Source organism: Salvelinus alpinus, unplaced genomic scaffold, assembly GCF_045679555.1.
Source record: "Salvelinus alpinus unplaced genomic scaffold, SLU_Salpinus.1 scaffold_261, whole genome shotgun sequence".
Taxonomy (NCBI): domain Eukaryota; kingdom Metazoa; phylum Chordata; class Actinopteri; order Salmoniformes; family Salmonidae; genus Salvelinus; species Salvelinus alpinus.
Window position 1 is genome coordinate 5,001 of NW_027256201.1, and position 21,867 is coordinate 26,867.

General features: G+C 50.4%; 1 protein-coding gene across 1 annotated transcript in view; it reads left to right on the top strand.

Annotated features, from left to right (window-relative positions):
- LOC139567343 (ras GTPase-activating protein 3-like) overlaps positions 1 to 21,680 on the top strand; it is a gene marked incomplete at its 3' end in the record, with an annotated part of 23,743 nt that extends 2,063 nt beyond the window's left edge. The window contains exons 2-9 of the mRNA XM_071388734.1: positions 1,671 to 1,774; positions 2,645 to 2,739; positions 5,093 to 5,169; positions 8,823 to 8,903; positions 9,691 to 9,763; positions 18,382 to 18,455; positions 18,557 to 18,661; positions 21,509 to 21,680. Coding sequence (XP_071244835.1) covers positions 1,671 to 1,774; positions 2,645 to 2,739; positions 5,093 to 5,169; positions 8,823 to 8,903; positions 9,691 to 9,763; positions 18,382 to 18,455; positions 18,557 to 18,661; positions 21,509 to 21,680 — 781 coding nt within the window. The remainder of the gene's footprint in view (positions 1 to 1,670; positions 1,775 to 2,644; positions 2,740 to 5,092; positions 5,170 to 8,822; positions 8,904 to 9,690; positions 9,764 to 18,381; positions 18,456 to 18,556; positions 18,662 to 21,508) is intronic.
- Between the last annotated feature and the right edge of the window lie 187 nt (positions 21,681 to 21,867).

Below are 21,867 nucleotides of genomic sequence, written 5' to 3' on the forward strand. Positions count from 1 at the left end.
GGTCCTTCAGCTCACAGCTACCCTGTTCAATGTAGATGGTTCTTCAGCTCACAGCTACCCTGTTCAATGTAGATGGTCCTTCAGCTCACAGCTACCCTGTTCAATGTAGATGGTCCTTCAGCTCACAGCTACCCTGTTCAATGTAGATGGTCCTTCAGCTCACAGCTACCCTGTTCAATGTAGATGGTTCTTCAGCTCACAGCTACCCTGTTCAATGTAGATGGTTCTTCAGCTCACAGCTACCCTGTTCAATGTAGATGGTCCTTCAGCTCACAGCTACCCTGTTCAATGTAGATGGTCCTTCAGCTCACAGCTACCCTGTTCAATGTAGATGGTCTTCAGCTCACAGCTACCCTGTTCAATGTAGATGGTTCTTCAGCTCACAGCTACCCTGTTCAATGTAGATGGTCCTTCAGCTCACAGCTACCCTGTTCAATGTAGATGGTCCTTCAGCTCACAGCTACCCTGTTCAATGTAGATGGTCCTTCAGCTCACAGCTACCCTGTTCAATGTAGATGGTCCTTCAGCTCACAGCTACCCTGTTCAATGTAGATGGTCCTTCAGCTCACAGCTACCCTGTTCAATGTAGATGGTCCTTCAGCTCACAGCTACCCTGTTCAATGTAGATGGTCCTTCAGCTCACAGCTACCCTGTTCAATGTAGATGGTCCTTCAGCTCACAGCTACCCTGTTCAATGTAGATGGTCCTTCAGCTCACAGCTACCCTGTTCAATGTAGATGGTCCTTCAGCTCACAGCTACCCTGTTCAATGTAGATGGTCCTTCAGCTCACAGCTACCCTGTTCAATGTAGATGGTCCTTCAGCTCACAGCTACCCTGTTCAATGTAGATGGTCCTTCAGCTCACAGCTACCCTGTTCAATGTAGATGGTCCTTCAGCTCACAGCTACCCTGTTCAATGTAGATGGTTCTTCAGCTCACACCTACCCTGTTCAATGTAGATGGTTCTTCAGCTCACAGCTACCCTGTTCAATGTAGATGGTCCTTCAGCTCACAGCTACCCTGTTCAATGTAGATGGTCCTTCAGCTCACAGCTACCCTGTTCAATGTAGATGGTTCTTCAGCTCACAGCTACCCTGTTCAATGTAGATGGTTCTTCAGCTCACAGCTACCCTGTTCAATGTAGATGGTCCTTCAGCTCACAGCTACCCTGTTCAATGTAGATGGTCCTTCAGCTCACAGCTACCCTGTTCAATGTAGATGGTCCTTCAGCTCACAGCTACCCTGTTCAATGTAGATGGTCCTTCAGCTCACAGCTACCCTGTTCAATGTAGATGGTTCTTCAGCTCACAGCTACCCTGTACAATGTAGATGGTCCTTCAGCTCACAGCTACCCTGTTCAATGTAGATGGTCCTTCAGCTCACAGCTACCCTGTTCAATGTAGATGGTCCTTCAGCTCACAGCTACCCTGTTCAATGTAGATGGTCCTTCAGCTCACAGCTACCCTGTTCAATGTAGATGGTCCTTCAGCTCACAGCTACCCTGTTCAATGTAGATGGTCCTTCAGCTCACAGCTACCCTGTTCAATGTAGATGGTCCTTCAGCTCACAGCTACCCTGTTCAATGTAGATGGTTGTTTTAACAGATCACCAACTTTTTGTTTCGTTTGTAGACTAAGATTTATTGACGTTGTTTTTTCTCTCCTCTGCAGCCCTTTCTATGGAGAGGACTTTTATTGTGAAATCCCCCGTAGTTTCCGCCATCTGTCCTTCTACATCTTCGACAGGGACGTGTTCAGGAGGGACTCCAGCATCGGTGAGTAACGCCTGATCCTATTGGTCCAACAGACCATGTCAAACTCACCTCTCGTCCACTACGGCTCCTGTGACACCGCTCCCTGCTTCTCTTCTTGTGATTGGACGGCTCTGCTGATGAAACCCTAACAGGAAACGTCTGATTGGCGTTCCCACTTCCGGGTTTTCAGATGAAAAGGAAGCTAGGTTGAATTAGCCGTATCCCTGAAAACCGGTTGTTGGCAACTCCGCTAAGCTTAATGAGACACAGGTGTTTAACGGTCTGTTTAGGCTGTGATTGGCTGTGCTGCGTTGGTTCCCATGGTAACAGGCACAAGGAGGCTGTGGGAACAGACAGTTCATCATTGTTCTGATGCAGCTTTCAGCTCAACAGCCAAACAAATAAACTGTTTTTCTGCAGGTCTGCAGTATTCTGAGAGAGAGAGAGAGGGAGAGAGAGAGAGAGAGAGGGAGAGAGAGAGAGAGGGAGAGAGAGGGAGGGGGGAGAGAGAGAGAGACAGAGACAGAGACAGAGAGAGACAGAGAGAGAGAGAGACAGAGAGAGACAGAGAGAGAGAGACAGAGACAGAGACAGAGACAGAGAGACAGAGAGAGAGAGTCTGTCTGTCTGTCTGTCTGTCTGTCTGTCTGTCTGTCTGTCTGTCTGTCTGTCTGTCTGTCTGTCTGTCTGTCTGTCTGTTGTGATTAGTTGACTGCAGCTCTAATTGTGCTCTGACACCAGGTGTGCGAACATGTGTGTGTTGTACCTAATTTTGCTGTGTGCGCGCGCGCGCGCGTGTGTGTGTGTGTGTGTGTGTGTGTGTGTGTGTGTGTGTGTGTGTGTGTGTGTGTGTGTGTGTGTGTGTGTGTGTGTGTGTGTGTGTGTGTGTAGGTAAGGTAGCAGTGAAGAAGGAGGACCTCCAGAGGTATCATGGTAAAGACACCTGGTTCCCTCTGCAACACGTCAGCGCAGACTCAGAGGTTCAGGTCTGTACGAGCAACACACACACACACACACACACACACACACACACACACACACACACACACACACACACACACACACACACACACACACACACACACACACACACACACACACACAGTGTACAGTTCATACTACGTTGACACCCCCATCACTATTCAGTTTATTCCACATTGACCCCCCATCACCATACAGTTTATTCCACATTGACCCCCCATCACCATACAGTTTATTCTACATTGACCCCCCCAAAACAGTTTATTCCACATTGACCCCCCCCCCATCATCATACAGTTTATTCCACATTGACCCTCCCCCATCACCATACAGGTTATTCCACATTGACCTCCCCATCACCATACAGTTTATTCCACATTGACCCCCCCATCACCATACAGTTTATTCCACATTGACCCCCCCATCACCAAACAGGTTATTCCACATTGACCCCCCCATCACCATACAGTTTATTCCACATTGACCCTCCCCCATCACCATACAGGTTATTCCACATTGACCTCCCCATCACCATACAGTTTATTCCACATTGACCCCCCCATCACCATACAGTTTATTCCACATTGACCCCCCCATCACCAAACAGGTTATTCCACATTGACCCCCCCATCACCATACAGTTTATTCCACATTGACCCCCCCATCACCAAACAGGTTATTCCACATTGACCTCCCCATCACCATACAGTTTATTCCACATTGACCCTCCCCCATCACCATACAGGTTATTCCACATTGACCTCCCCATCACCATACAGTTTATTCCACATTGACCCCCCCATCACCATACAGTTTATTCCACATTGACCCCCCCATCACCATACAGGTTATTCCACATTGACCCCCCATCACCATACAGGTTATTCCACATTGACCTCCCCATCACCATACAGTTTATTCCACATTGACCCCCCCATCACCATACAGTTTATTCCACATTGACCCCCCATCACCATACAGTTTATTCCACATTGACCCCCCCATCACCATACAGTTCATACTACATTGCCGCTCCCCCATCACCATACAGTTTATTCCACATTGACCCCCCCAAATTGTTTATTCCACATTGACCCCCCATCACCATACAGTTTATTCCACATTGACCCCCCCAAATTGTTTATTCCACATTGACCCCCCATCACCATACAGTTTATTCCACATTGACCCCCCCATCACCATACAGTTTATTCCACATTGACCCCCCCAAAACAGTTTATTCCACATTGACCCCCCCATCACCATACAGTTTATTCCACATTGACCCCCCCCATCACCATACAGTTCATACTACATTGACCCTCCCCCATCACCATACAGTTTATTCCACATTGACCCCCCCATCACCATACAGTTTATTCCACATTGACCCCCCCATCACCATACAGTTTATTCCACATTGACCCCCCCATCACCAAACACTTCATACTACATTGACCCCCCCCCATCACCATACAGTTTATTCCACATTGACCCCCCCAAATTGTTTATTCCACATTGACCCCCCCATCGCCATACAGTTTATTCCACATTGACCCCCCATCACCATACAGTTCATTCCACATTGACCCCCCCATCACCATACAGTTTATTCCACATTGACCCCCCCATCACATACAGTTTATTCCACATTGACCCCCCATCACCATACAGTTCATTCCACATTGACCCCCCCATCACCATACAGTTTATTCCACATTGACCCCCCCATCACCATACAGTTTATTCCACATTGACCCTCCCCATCACCATACAGTTCATTCCACATTGACCCCCCATCACCATACAGTTCATTCCACATTGACCCCCATCACCATACAGTTTATTCCACATTGACCCCCCATACAGTTTATTCCACATTGACCCCCCATCACCATACAGTTTATTCCACATTGACCCCCCATCACCATACAGTTTATTCCACATTGACCCCCCCATCACCATACAGTTTATTCCACATTGACCCCATCACCATACAGTTTATTCCACATTGACCCCCCATCACCATACAGTTTATTCCACATTGACCCCCCATACAGTTTATTCCACATTGACCCCCCATACAGTTTATTCCACATTGACCCCCCATCACCATACAGTTTATTCCACATTGACCCCCCATACAGTTTATTCCACATTGACCCCCCATACAGTTTATTCCACATTGACCCCCATACAGTTTATTCCACATTGACCCCCCCCGCCCCCAGTTCATATAGGCATTTCTGCAGGTGTGTGTGTAACAAGCATTTCGCTACATTCGCATAAACATCTGCTAACCATGTGTATGTGACCTTTGATTTGATTTGATAACCACGGTGACACTGTGTTCCTCAGGGAAAGGTCCACATAGAGCTGCGTCTCAGCGAGGTCATCACAGACAGCGGCGTCGTCTGCCATAAACTGGCCACACGGTGAGTACAACATCCAACCCCTTCCCCGTTGAGACCCGTCAGCTACAACATCCAACCCCTTCCCCGTTGAGACCCGTCAGCTACAACATCCAACCCCTTCCCCGTTGAGACCCGTCAGCTACAACATCCAACCCCTTCCCCGTTGAGACCCGTCAGCTACAACACACCTCCCTGATTCATGTCCCTGTTCCATCATCCAACCCCGTCCACGTTGAGACCCGTCAGCTACAACACACCTCCCTGATTCATGTCCCTGTTCCATCATCCAACCCCGTCCACGTTGAGACCCGTCAGCTACAACACACCTCCCTGATTCATGTCCCTGTTCCATCATCCAACCCCGTCCCCGTTGAGACCCGTCAGCTACAACACACCTCCCTGATTCATGTCCCTGTTCCATCATCCAACCCCGTCCACGTTGAGACCCGTCAGCTACAACACACCTCCCTGATTCATGTCCCTGTTCCATCATCCAACCCCTTCCCCGTTGAGACCCGTCAGCTACAACACACCTCCCTGATTCATGTCCCTGTTCCATCATCCAACCCCGTCCCCGTTGAGACCCGTCAGCTACAACACACCTCCCTGATTCATGTCCCTGTTCCATCATCAACCCCTTCTGTCTGTGTGAGCGTGCGCGCATGTGAGTGTGTTAGTATGTGGTGGGGTTTTGTGTGTGTTTGTGGGTGTGTGGGCGGGCGGGCGGGCGATTTATGTGTGTGTGGGCGGGCGCGTGTCTGTGGAAGTGTGTGTGTTGTTGGTTTGTGTTTGTGTTTGTGGAAATGTCTCTCTCTCTCTCTCTCTCCATCTCTCTCTCTCTCTCTCTCTCTCTCTCTCTCTCTCTCTCTCTCTCTCTCTCTCTCTCTCTCTCTCTCTCTCTCTCTCTCTCTCTCTCTGTCTCTCTCTCTCTGTCTCTCTCTCTGTCTCGCTGTCTATCTCTCTCTCTGAGATATATTTATACAGTGATAATGAATTAGACCTGTTGTCTATAGAGAGACAGTTATCTAATGAATTATGTATATAGTGATAATGACCTGTGAGTGAGTGCTATTCTCTGTTGGATTGGAATGAGTCCTGTTCTCAGTTGGATTGGAATGAGTCCTATTCTCAGTTGGATCGGAATGAGTCCTATTCTCTGTTGGATCGGAATGAGTCCTATTCTCTGTTGGGATTGGAATGAGTCCTATTCTCTGTTGGATCGGAATGAGTCCTATTCTCTGTTGGATTGGAATGAGTCCTATTCTCTGTTGGATCGGAATGAGTCCTATTCTCAGTTGGAATGAGTCCTATTCTCTGTTGGATTGGAATGGGTCCTATTCTCTGTTGGATTGGAATGAGTCCTATTCTCTGTTGGATTGGAATGAGTCCTATTCTCTGTTGGATCGGAATGAGTCCTATTCTCTGTTGGATTGGAATGAGCTCTATTCTCTGTTGGATTGGAGTGAGTCCTATTCTCTGTTGGATTGGAATGAGTCCTATTCTCTGTTGGATTGGAATGAGTCCTATTCTCTGTTGGATTGGAATGAGTCCTATTCTCTGTTGGATTGGATTGAGTCCTATTCTCTGTTGGATTGGAATGAGTCCTATTCTCTGTTGGATTGGAGTGAGTCCTATTCTCTGTTTGATTGGAATGAGTCCTATTCTCTGTTGGATTGGAATGAGTCCTATTCTCTGTTGGATCAGAATGAGTCCTATTCTCTGTTGGATCAGAATGAGTCCTATTCTCTGTTGGATCGGAATGAGTCCTATTCTCTGTTGGATTGGAATGAGTCCTATTCTTAGTTGGATTGGAATAAGTCCTATTCTCTGTTGGATTGGAATGAGTCCTATTCTCTGTTGGATTGGAATGAGTCCTATTCTCTGTTGGATCGGAATGAGTCCTATTCTCTGTTGGATTGGAATGAGTCCTATTCTCTGTTGGATTGGAATGAGTCCTATTCTCTGTTGGATCAGAGTGAGTCCTATTCTCTGTTGGATTGGAATGAGTCCTATTCTCAGTTGGATCAGAATGAGTCCTATTCTCTGTTGGATTGGAATGAGTCCTATTCTCTGTTGGATTGGAATGAGTCCTATTCTCTGTTGGATTGGAATGAGTCCTATTCTCTGTTGGATTGGAATGAGTCCTATTCTCTGTTGGATTGGAATGAGTCCTATTCTCTGTTGGATTGGAATGAGTCCTATTCTCTGTTGGATTGGAATGAGTCCTATTCTCTGTTGGAATGAGTCCTATTCTCTGTTGGATTGGAATGAGTCCTATTCTCTGTTGGATCGGAATGAGTCCTATTCTCTGTTGGATTGGAATGAGTCCTATTCTCTGTTGGATTGGAATGAGTCCTATTCTCTGTTGGATCAGAGTGAGTCCTATTCTCTGTTGGATTGGAATGAGTCCTATTCTCTGTTGGATTGGAATGAGTCCTATTCTCTGTTGGATTGGATTGAGTCCTATTCTCTGTTGGAATGAGTCCTATTCTCTGTTGGATTGGAATGAGTCCTATTTGATTTAGCTCGATTCAGTTCCGTCTCATTTTATTGTAATGACTTTTTGAAAAGGGCTCTTGGCTCAACCCACAAACTCATTTACTGAAGGAAGTGTAGTCAAAAACAGACTAGAGTCTGAAGTCACAAACATCAACTACCTTATGCGTCTGTGTGTGTGTGTGTGTGTGTGTGTGTGTGTGTGTGTGTGTGTGTGTGTGTGTGTGTGTGTGTGTGTGTGTGTGTGTGTGTGTGTGTGTGTGTGTGTGTGTGTGTGTGTGTGTGTGTGTGTGTGTGTGTGTGTGTGTGTGTGTGTCTAGGTCAGCCAGAGGTTATATTAAACAGGCTCACTGACAGGAAGTTGTCTGTTGTCAGTGAATCCTAACCTTCCTCCTCCGCCCACTGACATCATCATTAACCTGTGTTGACGGGGCGTCAGTGACAGAGAGGAAGTGATGCGTCCTGCTGGCAGTGTAACCTCTTTACAGCATGATGTCACCATGGAGGGATGTGTATGTGTAATGTGTGTGTGTGTGTAATGTGTGTAATGTGTGTGTGTGTGTGTTATGTGTGTAATGTGTGTAATGTGTGTAGTTTGTGTGTGTGTAGTTTGTGTGTGTGTGTGTGTGTGTGTGTGCGTGCGTGCGTGCGTGCGTGCGTGCGTGCGTGCGTGCGTGCGTGCGTGCGTGTGTGTGTGTGTGTGTGTGTGTAATGTAAAGTGCCAGGGCCTGCCCATAGTGAATGGACAGTGTGATAATAACAGTCTCTCTCTACAGTGTAGTGGAGTGCCAGGGCCTGCCCATAGTGAATGGACAGTGTGATAATAACAGTCTCTCTCTACAGTGTAGTGGAGTGCCAGGGCCTGCCCATAGTGAATGGACAGTGTGTTACTAACAGTCTCTCTCTACAGTGTAGTGGAGTGCCAGGGCCTGCCCATAGTGAATGGACAGTGTGATACTAACAGTCTCTCTCTACAGTGTAGTGGAGTGCCAGGGCCTGCCCATAGTGAATGGACAGTGTGATACTAACAGTCTCTCTCTACAGTGTAATGGAGTGCCAGGGCCTGCCCATAGTGAATGGACAGTGTGATAATAACAGTCTCTCTCTACAGTGTAGTGGAGTGCCAGGGCCTGCCCATAGTGAATGGACAGTGTGATACTAACAGTCTCTCTCTACAGTGTAGTGGAGTGCCAGGGCCTGCCCATAGTGAATGGACAATGTGATCCGTACGCTGCTGTATCCCTGCTGGGCCCATCCAGGTCAGAGCCAACGATCACAGAGACACCTCTATCACTGATCAACTGTTACATCTATCAGACTTCTATGTGATAGGCAGTCGTTTTAACTTTCCCTTCTCCTTGTCTCTCGCTCTCTCTTTCTTTCCATCACACTCTGTCTCTTCCCTTCTTTCTCATCTCTCTCTCTCTCTGTCTCTGTCTCTCTCTCTCTCTCTCTCCCTCTCTCTCTCTCTCTCTCTCTCTCTCTGTCTCTCTCTCTCTCCCTCGCTCTCTCTCTCTCTCTCTCTGTCTCTCTCTCTCTCTCTCTCTCTCTCTCTCTCTCTCTAATTTCCCACCTCTCTCTTTCTTTCTCTCTCTGTCTCCCCCTCTCTCTCTCTCCCTCTCTCTCTCTCTCTCTCTCTCTCTCGCCCCCTCTCTCTCTCTCTCTCTCTCTCTCCCCCGCTCTCTAATTTCCCACCTCTCTCTTTCTTTCTCTCTCTGTCTCCCCCTCTCTCTCTCTCCCCCTTTCTCTCTGATTTACAACCTCTCTCGCTCCCCTCTCTCAATTCAATTCAATTCAAGGGGCTGTATTGTCATGGGAAACATATGTTAACATTGCCAAAGCAAGTGAAGTAGATAATAAACAAAAGTGAAATAAATAATCAAAATTAGCAGTAAACATTACACTATCTCTCTCTAATATCCAATCTCTTTCTTCCCCCCCTCTCCCCTCCTCTCTCTCTAATTTCCCACTTCTCTCTCCACCCCCCTCTCTCTCTCCCCCTCTCTCTAATCTCCCACTTCTCTCTCCACCCCTCTCTCTGTACAGATCAGAAGCGAAGAAGACCAAGGTGAAAAGGAAAACCAACAACCCCCAGTTTGAGGAGACATTCTACTTTGAGGTGAGGTTGGTGCTATCTGTCTACTTTGAGGGGAGGTTGGTGCTATCTGTCTACTCTGAGGGGAGGTTGGTGCTATCTGTCTACTCTGAGGGGAGGGGAGGTTGGTGCTATCTGTCTACTCTGAGGGGAGGTTGGTGCTATCTGTCTACTCTGAGGGGAGGGGAGGTTGGTGCTATCTGTCTACTCTGAGGGGAGGTTGGTGCTATCTGTCTACTTTGAGGGGAGGTTGGTGCTATCTGTCTACTCTGAGGGGAGGTTGGTGCTATCTGTCTACTTTGAGGTGAGGGGAGGTTGGTGCTATCTGTCTACTCTGAGGGGAGGGGAGGTTGGTGCTATCTGTCTACTCTGAGGGGAGGTTGGTGCTATCTGTCTACTCTGAGGGGAGGTTGGTGCTATCTGTCTACTTTGAGGTGAGGGGAGGTTGGTGCTATCTGTCTACTCTGAGGAGAGGGGAGGTTGGTGCTATCTGTCTACTCTGAGGGGAGGTTGGTGCTATCTGTCTACTTTGAGGGGAGGTTGGTGCTATCTGTCTACTCTGAGGGGAGGTTGGTGCTATCTGTCTACTCTGAGGAGAGGTTGGTGCTATCTGTCTACTCTGAGGGGAGGTTGGTGCTATCTGTCTACTCTGAGGGGAGGGGAGGTTGGTGCTATCTGTCTACTCTGAGGGGAGGTTGGTGCTATCTGTCTACTCTGAGGAGAGGTTGGTGCTATCTGTCTACTTTGAGGGGAGGTTGGTGCTATCTGTCTACTCTGAGGAGAGGGGGGGTTGGTGCTATCTGTCTACTCTGAGGAGAGGTTGGTGCTATCTGTCTACTCTGAGGGGAGGTTGGTGCTATCTGTCTACTCTGAGGAGAGGTTGGTGCTATCTGTCTACTCTGAGGGGAGGTTGGTGCTATCTGTCTACTCTGAGGAGAGGTTGGTGCTGATCCTGTCTACTCTGAGGGGAGGTTGGTGCTATCTGTCTACTCTGAGGGGAGGTTGGTGCTATCTGTCTACTCTGAGGAGAGGTTGGTGCTATCTGTCTACTCTGAGGGGAGGTTGGTGCTATCTGTCTACTCTGAGGGGAGGTTGGTGCTATCTGTCTACTCTGAGGGGAGGTTGGTGCTATCTGTCTACTCTGAGGAGAGGTTGGTGCTATCTGTCTACTCTGAGGGGAGGTTGGTGCTATCTGTCTACTCTGAGGAGAGGTTGGTGCTATCTGTCTACTCTGAGGGGAGGTTGGTGCTATCTGTCTACTCTGAGGGGAGGTTGGTGCTATCTGTCTACTCTGAGGGGAGGTTGGTGCTATCTGTCTACTCTGAGGAGAGGTTGGTGCTATCTGTCTACTCTGAGGGGAGGTTGGTGCTATCTGTCTACTCTGAGGAGAGGTTGGTGCTATCTGTCTACTCTGAGGGGAGGTTGGTGCTATCTGTCTACTCTGAGGGGAGGTTGGTGCTATCTGTCTACTCTGAGGGGAGGTTGGTGCTATCTGTCTACTCTGAGGGGAGGTTGGTGCTATCTGTCTACTCTGAGGAGAGGTTGGTGCTATCTGTCTACTCTGAGGGGAGGTTGGTGCTATCTGTCTACTCTGAGGAGAGGTTGGTGCTATCTGTCTACTCTGAGGGGAGGTTGGTGCTATCTGTCTACTCTGAGGGGAGGTTGGTGCTATCTGTCTACTCTGAGGGGAGGTTGGTGCTATCTGTCTACTCTGAGGGGAGGTTGGTGCTATCTGTCTACTCTGAGGGGAGGTTGGTGCTATCTGTCTACTCTGAGGGGAGGTTGGTGCTATCTGTCTACTCTGAGGGGAGGTTGGTGCTATCTGTCTACTCTGAGGGGAGGTTGGTGCTATCTGTCTACTCTGAGGGGAGGTTGGTGCTATCTGTCTACTCTGAGGGGAGGTTGGTGCTATCTGTCTACTCTGAGGGGAGGTTGGTGCTATCTGTCTACTCTGAGGGGAGGTTGGTGCTATCTGTCTACTCTGAGGGGAGGTTGGTGCTATCTGTCTACTCTGAGGAGAGGTTGGTGCTATCTGTCTACTCTGAGGGGAGGTTGGTGCTATCTGTCTACTCTGAGGAGAGGGGAGGTTGGTGCTATCTGTCTACTCTGAGGGGAGGTTGGTGCTATCTGTCTACTCTGAGGAGAGGAGAGGTTGGTGCTATCTGTCTACTCTGAGGGGAGGTTGGTGCTATCTGTCTACTCTGAGGAGAGGTTGGTGCTATCTGTCTACTCTGAGGAGAGGTTGGTGCTATCTGTCTACTCTGAGGAGAGGGGAGGTTGGTGCTATCTGTCTACTCTGAGGAGAGGTTGGTGCTATCTGTCTACTCTGAGGGGAGGTTGGTGCTATCTGTCTACTCTGAGGAGAGGTTGGTGCTATCTGTCTACTCTGAGGGGAGGTTGGTGCTATCTGTCTACTCTGAGGGGAGGTTGGTGCTATCTGTCTACTCTGAGGGGAGGTTGGTGCTATCTGTCTACTCTGAGGGGAGGTTGGTGCTATCTGTCTACTCTGAGGAGAGGTTGGTGCTATCTGTCTACTCTGAGGGGAGGGGAGGTTGGTGCTATCTGTCTACTCTGAGGGGAGGTTGGTGCTATCTGTCTACTCTGAGGAGAGGTTGGTGCTATCTGTCTACTCTGAGGGGAGGTTGGTGCTATCTGTCTACTCTGAGGGGAGGTTGGTGCTATCTGTCTACTCTGAGGGGAGGTTGGTGCTATCTGTCTACTCTGAGGAGAGGAGAGGTTGGTGCTATCTGTCTACTCTGAGGAGAGGTTGGTGCTATCTGTCTACTCTGAGGGGAGGTTGGTGCTATCTGTCTACTCTGAGGGGAGGTTGGTGCTATCTGTCTACTCTGAGGAGAGGTTGGTGCTATCTGTCTACTCTGAGGGGAGGGGAGGTTGGTGCTATCTGTCTACTCTGAGGGGAGGTTGGTGCTATCTGTCTACTCTGAGGAGGGGAGGTTGGTGCTATCTGTCTACTCTGAGGGGAGGTTGGTGCTATCTGTCTACTCTGAGGGGAGGTTGGTGCTATCTGTCTACTCTGAGGGGAGGTTGGTGCTATCTGTCTACTCTGAGGAGGAGGTTGGTGCTATCTGTCTACTCTGAGGGGAGGTTGGTGCTATCTGTCTACTCTGAGGAGAGGGGAGGTTGGTGCTATCTGTCTACTCTGAGGGGAGGTTGGTGCTATCTGTCTACTCTGAGGGGAGGTTGGTGCTATCTGTCTACTCTGAGGAGGGGAGGTTGGTGCTATCTGTCTACTCTGAGGAGAGGTTGGTGCTATCTGTCTACTCTGAGGAGAGGGGAGGTTGGTGCTATCTGTCTACTCTGAGGAGAGGGGAGGTTGGTGCTATCTGTCTACTCTGAGGAGAGGGGAGGTTGGTGCTATCTGTCTACTCTGAGGAGAGGGGAGGTTGGTGCTATCTGTCTACTCTGAGGGGAGGTTGGTGCTATCTGTCTACTCTGAGGGGAGGTTGGTGCTATCTGTCTACTCTGAGGGGAGGTTGGTGCTATCTGTCTACTCTGAGGAGAGGGGAGGTTGGTGCTATCTGTCTACTCTGAGGAGAGGTTGGTGCTATCTGTCTACTCTGAGGGGAGGTTGGTGCTATCTGTCTACTCTGAGGAGGAGGTTGGTGCTATCTGTCTACTCTGAGGGGAGGTTGGTGCTATCTGTCTACTCTGAGGGGAGGTTGGTGCTATCTGTCTACTCTGAGGGGAGGGGAGGTTGGTGCTATCTGTCTACTCTGAGGAGAGGAGGAGGTTGGTGCTATCTGTCTACTCTGAGGGAGAAGGGGAGGTTGGTGCTATCTGTCTACTCTGAGGAGAGGGGAGGTTGGTGCTATCTGTCTACTCTGAGGGGAGGTTGGTGCTATCTGTCTACTCTGAGGAGAGGGGAGGTTGGTGCTATCTGTCTACTCTGAGGAGAGGTTGGTGCTATCTGTCTACTCTGAGGGAGGTTGGTGCTATCTGTCTACTCTGAGGGGAGGTTGGTGCTATCTGTCTACTCTGAGGAGAGGGGAGGTTGGTGCTATCTGTCTACTCTGAGGGGAGGTTGGTGCTATCTGTCTACTCTGAGGAGAGGGGAGGTTGGTGCTATCTGTCTACTCTGAGGGAGAGGTTGGTGCTATCTGTCTACTCTGAGGGAGAGGTTGGTGCTATCTGTCTACTCTGAGGGGAGGTTGGTGCTATCTGTCTACTCTGAGGAGAGGTTGGTGCTATCTGTCTACTCTGAGGGGAGGTTGGTGCTATCTGTCTACTCTGAGGAGAGGGGAGGTTGGTGCTTTCTGTCTACTCTGAGGAGAGGGGAGGTTGGTGCTATCTGTCTACTCTGAGGAGAGGTTGGTGCTATCTGTCTACTCTGAGGGAGGGGAGGTTGGTGCTATCTGTCTACTCTGAGGGGAGGTTGGTGCTATCTGTCTACTCTGAGGAGAGGGGAGGTTGGTGCTATCTGTCTACTCTGAGGGGAGGTTGGTGCTATCTGTCTACTCTGAGGAGAGGGGAGGTTGGTGCTATCTGTCTACTCTGAGGAGAGGGGAGGTTGGTGCTATCTGTCTACTCTGAGATTGTGAGAGGGGAGGTTGGTGCTATCTGTCTACTCTGAGGAGAGGTTGGTGCTATCTGTCTACTCTGAGGGGAGGTTGGTGCTATCTGTCTACTCTGAGGGGAGGTTGGTGCTATCTGTCTACTCTGAGGGGAGGTTGGTGCTATCTGTCTACTCTGAGGGGAGGTTGGTGCTATCTGTCTACTCTGAGGGGAGGTTGGTGCTATCTGTCTACTCTGAGGGGAGGTTGGTGCTATCTGTCTACTCTGAGGAGAGGTTGGTGCTATCTGTCTACTCTGAGGAGAGGAGAGGTTGGTGCTATCTGTCTACTCTGAGGGGAGGTTGGTGCTATCTGTCTACTCTGAGGGGAGGTTGGTGCTATCTGTCTACTCTGAGGAGAGGTTGGTGCTATCTGTCTACTCTGAGGGGAGGGGAGGTTGGTGCTATCTGTCTACTCTGAGGAGAGGTTGGTGCTATCTGTCTACTCTGAGGGGAGGTTGGTGCTATCTGTCTACTCTGAGGGGAGGGGAGGTTGGTGCTATCTGTCTACTCTGAGGGGAGGTTGGTGCTATCTGTCTACTCTGAGGAGAGGAGAGGTTGGTGCTATCTGTCTACTCTGAGGGGAGGTTGGTGCTATCTGTCTACTCTGAGGAGAGGAGAGGTTGGTGCTATCTGTCTACTCTGAGGAGAGGTTGGTGCTATCTGTCTACTCTGAGGGGAGGTTGGTGCTATCTGTCTACTCTGAGGAGAGGAGAGGTTGGTGCTATCTGTCTACTCTGAGGGGAGGTTGGTGCTATCTGTCTACTCTGAGGGGAGGTTGGTGCTATCTGTCTACTTTGAGGGGAGGTTGGTGCTATCTGTCTACTCTGAGGAGAGGTTGGTGCTTTCTGTCTACTCTGAGGAGAGGTTGGTGCTTTCTGTCTACTCTGAGGGGAGGTTGGTGCTATCTGTCTACTCTGAGGGGAGGTTGGTGCTATCTGTCTACTCTGAGGAGAGGGGAGGTTGGTGCTATCTGTCTACTCTGAGGAGAGGGGAGGTTGGTGCTATCTGTCTACTCTGAGGGGAGGTTGGTGCTATCTGTCTACTCTGAGGAGAGGGGAGGTTGGTGCTATCTGTCTACTCTGAGGAGAGGTTGGTGCTATCTGTCTACTCTGAGGAGAGGTTGGTGCTATCTGTCTACTCTGAGGGGAGGTTGGTGCTATCTGTCTACTCTGAGGAGAGGGGAGGTTGGTGCTATCTGTCTACTCTGAGGGGAGGTTGGTGCTATCTGTCTACTCTGAGGAGAGGAGAGGTTGGTGCTATCTGTCTACTCTGAGGAGAGGGGAGGTTGGTGCTATCTGTCTACTCTGAGGAGAGGTTGGTGCTATCTGTCTACTCTGAGGAGAGGTTGGTGCTATCTGTCTACTCTGAGGGGAGGTTGGTGCTATCTGTCTACTCTGAGGAGAGGTTGGTGCTATCTGTCTACTCTGAGGGGAGGTTGGTGCTATCTGTCTACTCTGAGGAGAGGGGAGGTTGGTGCTATCTGTCTACTCTGAGGAGAGGGGAGGTTGGTGCTATCTGTCTACTCTGAGGAGAGGGGAGGTTGGTGCTATCTGTCTACTCTGAGGAGAGGGGAGGTTGGTGCTATCTGTCTACTCTGAGGGGAGGTTGGTGCTATCTGTCTACTCTGAGGAGAGGGGAGGTTGGTGCTATCTGTCTACTCTGAGGAGAGGGGAGGTTGGTGCTATCTGTCTACTCTGAGGGGAGGTTGGTGCTATCTGTCTACTCTGAGGAGAGGGGAGGTTGGTGCTATCTGTCTACTCTGAGGAGAGGTTGGTGCTATCTGTCTACTCTGAGGAGAGGTTGGTGCTATCTGTCTACTCTGAGGGGAGGTTGGTGCTATCTGTCTACTCTGAGGAGAGGGGAGGTTGGTGCTATCTGTCTACTCTGAGGGGAGGTTGGTGCTATCTGTCTACTCTGAGGAGAGGGGAGGTTGGTGCTATCTGTCTACTCTGAGGAGAGGGGAGGTTGGTGCTATCTGTCTACTCTGAGGTGAGGGGAGGTTGGTGCTATCTGTCTACTCTGAGGGGAGGGGAGGTTGGTGCTATCTGTCTACTCTGAGGGGAGGTTGGTGCTATCTGTCTACTCTGAGGGGAGGTTGGTGCTATCTGTCTACTCTGAGGGGAGGTTGGTGCTATCTGTCTACTCTGAGGAGAGGGGAGGTTGGTGCTATCTGTCTACTCTGAGGAGAGGGGAGGTTGGTGCTATCTGTCTACTCTGAGGGGAGGTTGGTGCTATCTGTCTACTCTGAGGGAGAGGAGAGGTTGGTGCTATCTGTCTACTCTGAGGGGAGGTTGGTGCTATCTGTCTACTCTGAGGAGAGGAGAGGTTGGTGCTATCTGTCTACTCTGAGGGGAGGTTGGTGCTATCTGTCTAGAGGGAGGTTGGTGCTATCTGTCTACTCTGAGGGGAGGTTGGTGCTATCTGTCTACTCTGAGGGGAGGTTGGGCATCTGTCTATCTAGGGAGGTTGGTGCTATCTGTCTACTCTGAGGAGAGGTTGGTGCTTTCTGTCTACTCTGAGGGGAGGTTGGTGCTATCTGTCTACTCTGAGGGGAGGTTGGTGCTATCTGTCTACTCTGAGGAGAGGGGAGGTTGGTGCTATCTGTCTACTCTGAGGAGAGGGGAGGTTGGTGCTATCTGTCTACTCTGAGGGGAGGTTGGTGCTATCTGTCTACTCTGAGGAGAGGGGAGGTTGGTGCTATCTGTCTACTCTGAGGAGAGGTTGGTGCTATCTGTCTACTCTGAGGAGAGGTTGGTGCTATCTGTCTACTCTGAGGGGAGGGGAGGTTGGTGCTATCTGTCTACTCTGAGGGGAGGTTGGTGCTATCTGTCTACTCTGAGGAGAGGTTGGTGCTATCTGTCTACTCTGAGGGGAGGTTGGTGCTATCTGTCTACTCTGAGGGGAGGTTGGTGCTATCTGTCTACTCTGAGGAGAGGGGAGGTTGGTGCTATCTGTCTACTCTGAGGAGAGGTTGGTGCTATCTGTCTACTCTGAGGGGAGGTTGGTGCTATCTGTCTACTCTGAGGAGAGGTTGGTGCTATCTGTCTACTCTGAGGGGAGGGGAGGTTGGTGCTATCTGTCTACTCTGAGGAGAGGTTGGTGCTATCTGTCTACTCTGAGGGGAGGTTGGTGCTATCTGTCTACTCTGAGGAGAGGTTGGTGCTATCTGTCTACTCTGAGGAGAGGGGAGGTTGGTGCTATCTGTCTACTCTGAGGGGAGGTTGGTGCTATCTGTCTACTCTGAGGGGAGGTTGGTGCTATCTGTCTACTCTGAGGGGAGGTTGGTGCTATCTGTCTACTCTGAGGGGAGGTTGGTGCTATCTGTCTACTCTGAGGTGAGGGGAGGTTGGTGCTATCTGTCTACTCTGAGGGGAGGTTGGTGCTATCTGTCTACTCTGAGGGGAGGTTGGTGCTATCTGTCTACTCTGAGGAGAGGTTTGTGCTATCTGTCTACTCTGAGGGGAGGTTTGTGCTATCTGTCTACTCTGAGGGGAGGTTTGTGCTATCTGTCTACTCTGACGGGAGGTAGTTTAGACTTTAGGTTCACTACAGGTCTGAGTATGTACACTGGACGTTAGGTTCACTACAAGACACACTGAAATGTGTCTACCACATTTTAACCCAACCCCTCTGAATCAGAGAGGTGCGGGGGGCTGCCTTAATCAACATCCACATCTTCGGCGCCCGGGGAACAGTGGGTTAACTGCCTTGCTCAAGGGAACAGTGGGTTAACTGCCTTGCTCAGGGCCCGGGGAACAGTGGGTTAACTGCCTTGCTCAGGGCCCCGGGGAACAGTGGGTTAACTGCCTTGCTCAGGGCCCGGGGAACAGTGGGTTAACTGCCTTGCTCAGGGCCCGGGGAACAGTGGGTTAACTGCCTTGTTCAGGGGTAGAACGACAGATTTTTACCTTGTCAGCTCGGGGATTCGACCCAGCAACCTTACGGTTACTGGCCCAACGCTCTAACCACTAGGCTACCTGTGGTGCCTCTATGTAACTCTGTCTCTGTCTCTGTCTCTGTCTCTGTCTCTGTCTCTGTCTCTGTTTCTGTCTCTGTCTCTGTCCTGCAGGTGACACGACCTCTTAGCCACACCAAGAGACAGTTTGATGTGGAGGAGGAGGATGTTGACAAGCTGGCTCTGAGGTGAGTCTGTGTGTGTTTCACAGAGCCAGGTCTACATACAAATAGAATGTGTGTGTGTGTGTGTGTGTGTGTGTTGTGATTCTGACTCTCTCTGTATGCAGGGTTGACCTGTGGAATGCCAGTAACCTGAAGTTTGGAGATGAGTTCCTGGGAGGGGTCAGAGTTCCTCTGAGGGCCCTGGGACAGGCTGGGGTCCACGACGCATGGTGAGACAACATGTCTGTCTGTCTGTCTGTCTCTGTCTCTGTCTCTGTCTCTGTCTGGGTCCACGACGCATGGTGAGACATGACAACATGTTGGATGTCTGTCTGTCTGTCTGTCTGTCTGTCTGTCTGTCTGTCTGTCTGTCACTTTATGTCTGTCACTTTATGTCTGTCACTATCTGTCTGTCTGTCTGTCTCTGTCTGGGTCCACAACGCATGGTGAGACATGACAGCATGTTGGATATCTGTCTGTCTGTCTGTCTGTCTGTCTGTCTGTTTGTTTGTCTGTCTCTGTCTCTGTCTCTGTCTCTGTCTGGGTCCACGACGAATGGTGAGACATGACAACATGTTGGATATCTGTCTGTCACTGTCTGTCTGTCTGTCTGTCTGTCTGTCTGTCTGTCTGTCTGTCTGTCTGTCTGTCTGTCTGTCTGTCTGTCTGTCTGTCACTTTCTGTCTGTCACTATCTGTCTGTCTGTCTGTCTGTCTGTCTGTCTGTCTGTCTGTCTGTCTGTCTGTCTGTCTGTCTGTCTGTCTGTCTGTTTCTGTCTGGGTCCACGACGCATGGTGAGACATGACAACATGTTGGATATCTGTCTGTCTGTCTGTCTGTCACTTTATGTCTGTCACTATCTGTCTGTCTGTCTGTCTGTCTGTCTGTCTGTCTGTCTGTCTGTCTGTCTGTCTGTCTGTCTGTCTGTCTGTCTGTCTGTCTGTCTGTCTGTCACTTTATGTCTGTCACTATCTGTCTGTCTGTCTGTCTGTCTGTCTGTCTGTCTGTCTGTCTGTCTGTCTGTCTGTCTGTCTGTCTGTCTGTCTGTCTGTCTGTCTGGGTCCACAACGCATGGTGAGACATGACAGCATCTATCTCTATTTTTTCACTCCTTACCTCTCTCTCTCCCTCTCTCTCTTTCTCTCTCCGTCCTCCTTCCTATCTCTCCGTCCTCTCTCTCTCTCTCCATCCTCCCATCCTCTCTCCGTCTTCCTCTCTCTCTCCATCTTCCTCTCTCTCCATCCTCCCATCCTCTCTCTCCATCTTCCTCTCTCTCTCCATCATCCCATCCTCTCTCTCTTCATCTTCCTCTCTCTCTCTCCATCTTCCTCTCTCTCCATCTTCCTCTCTCTCTCTCCATCCTCCCATCCTCTTGCTCTCCATCTTTCTCTCTCTCTCCATCTTCCTCTCTCTCTCTCCATCCTCCCATCCTCTTGCTCTCCATCTTTCTCTCTCTCTCCATCTTCCTCTCTCTCCATCCTCCCATCCTCTCTCTCCATCTTCCTCTCTCTCTCCATCCTCTCTCTCTCTCTCCATCCTCCCATCCTCTCTCCATCTTCCTCTCTCTCTCCATCATCCCATCCTCTCTCTCTTCATCTTCCTCTCTCTCTCTCCATCTTCCTCTCTCTCCATCTTCCTCTCTCTCTCCATCCTCTCTCTCTCCATCCTCTCTCTCTCCATCTTCCTCTATCTCTCTCCAACCTCCTCTCTCTCCATCTTCCTCTCTCTCTCCATCCTCCCATCCCCTCTCTCTCCAACTTCCTTTCTCTCTCCATCCTCCCCTCCTCTCTCTCTCCATTTTTCTCTCTCCATCTTCATCTTTCTCTCCTCTTCTCTCTCTCCATCCTCCCCTCCTCTCTCTCTCTCCATCCTCCCCTCCTCTCTCCTCTCTCCATCCTCCCATCCTCCCCCTTCTCTCTATTCTCCCCTCCTCTCTCTCTCTCCATCCTCCCCTCCTCTCTCTCTCTCCATCCTCCCCTCCTCTCTCTCTCTCCATCCTCCCCTTTTCTCTTTCTCTCTCCATCTTCCTCTCTCTCTCCATCCTCCCATCCTCCCCCTTCTCTCTATTCTCCCCTCCTCTCTCTCTCTCCATCCTCCCCTCCTCTCTCTCTCTCCATCCTCCCCTCCTCTCTCTCTCTCCATCCTCCCCTTTTCTCTTTCTCTCTCCATCTTCCTCTCTCTCTCCATCCTCCCATCCTCTTTCTCTCCATCGTCCTCTCTCTCTCTCCATCTTCCTCTCTCTCTCATCTTCATCTCTCTCTCCATCCTCTCCTCCCTTTTTCTCTCTCCATCCTCCCATCATTCCCCCTTTCTCTCATCCTCCTCTTTCTCTCCTCTTCTCTCTCTCCATCCTCCCCTCCTCTCTCTCTCTCCATCCTCCCCTCCTCTCTCCTCTCTCCATCCTCCCATCCTCCCCCTTCTCTCTATTCTCCCCTCCTCTCTCTCTCCCCATCCTCCCCTCCTCTCTCTCTCTCCATCCTCCCCTCCTCTCTCTCTCTCCATCCTCCCCTTTTCTCTTTCTCTCTCCATCCTCCCCTCCTCTCTTTCTCTCTCCATCCTCCCCTCCTCCCTCTCTCTCCATCCTCCCCTCTTCTTTCTCTCTCTCTCCATCCTCCCCTCTTCTTTCTCTCTCCATCCTCCCCTCCTCTCTTTCTCTCTCCATCCTCCCCTCCTCTCTCTCTCTCCATCCTCCCCTCCTCTCTCTCTCTCTCTCTCTCCATCCTCCCCTCCTCTCTCTCTCTCCATCCTCCCCTCCTCTCTCTCTCTCTCTCCCCTCCTCTCTCTCTCCATCCTCCCCTCCTCTCTCTCTATCTCTCCATCCCCCCCTCCTCTCTCTCTCTCCATCCTCCCCTCCCCTCCTCTCTCTCTCTCTCTTCATCCTCCCCTCCTCTCTCTCTCCATCCTCCCCTGCTCTCTCTCTCTCTCCATCCTCCCCTCCTCTCTCTCTCTCTCTCTCCATCCTCCCCTCCTCTCTCTCTCTCCATCCTCCCCTCCCCTCCTCTCTCTCTCTCCATCCTCCCCTCCTCTCTCTCTCTCCATCCTCCCCTCCTCTCTCTCCATCCTCCCCTCCTCCCTAGGTACTTTCTGCAGCCCAGGGATAATGGAGGGAAACCTGTGAAGGTGGATGAGCTGGGTTCTCTTCGTTTAAACATTGTTTACACTGAGGACCATGTGTTCTCATCTGACCACTACAGCCCTCTGAGAGACCTGCTGTTGACCTCAGCTAACGTAAAGGTGAGGGGGGGTACTGTAGATACCTAATGTAAAGGTGGGGGGGGGTGGGGGTGATACTGTAGGTACCTAATGTAAAGGTGAGGGGGTGATACTGTAGATACCTAATGTAAAGGTGAGGGGGGGGTACTGTAGGTACCTAATGTAAAGGTGAGGGGGGGGTGGGGGTGATACTGTAGGTACCTCATGTAAAGGTGAGGGGGGA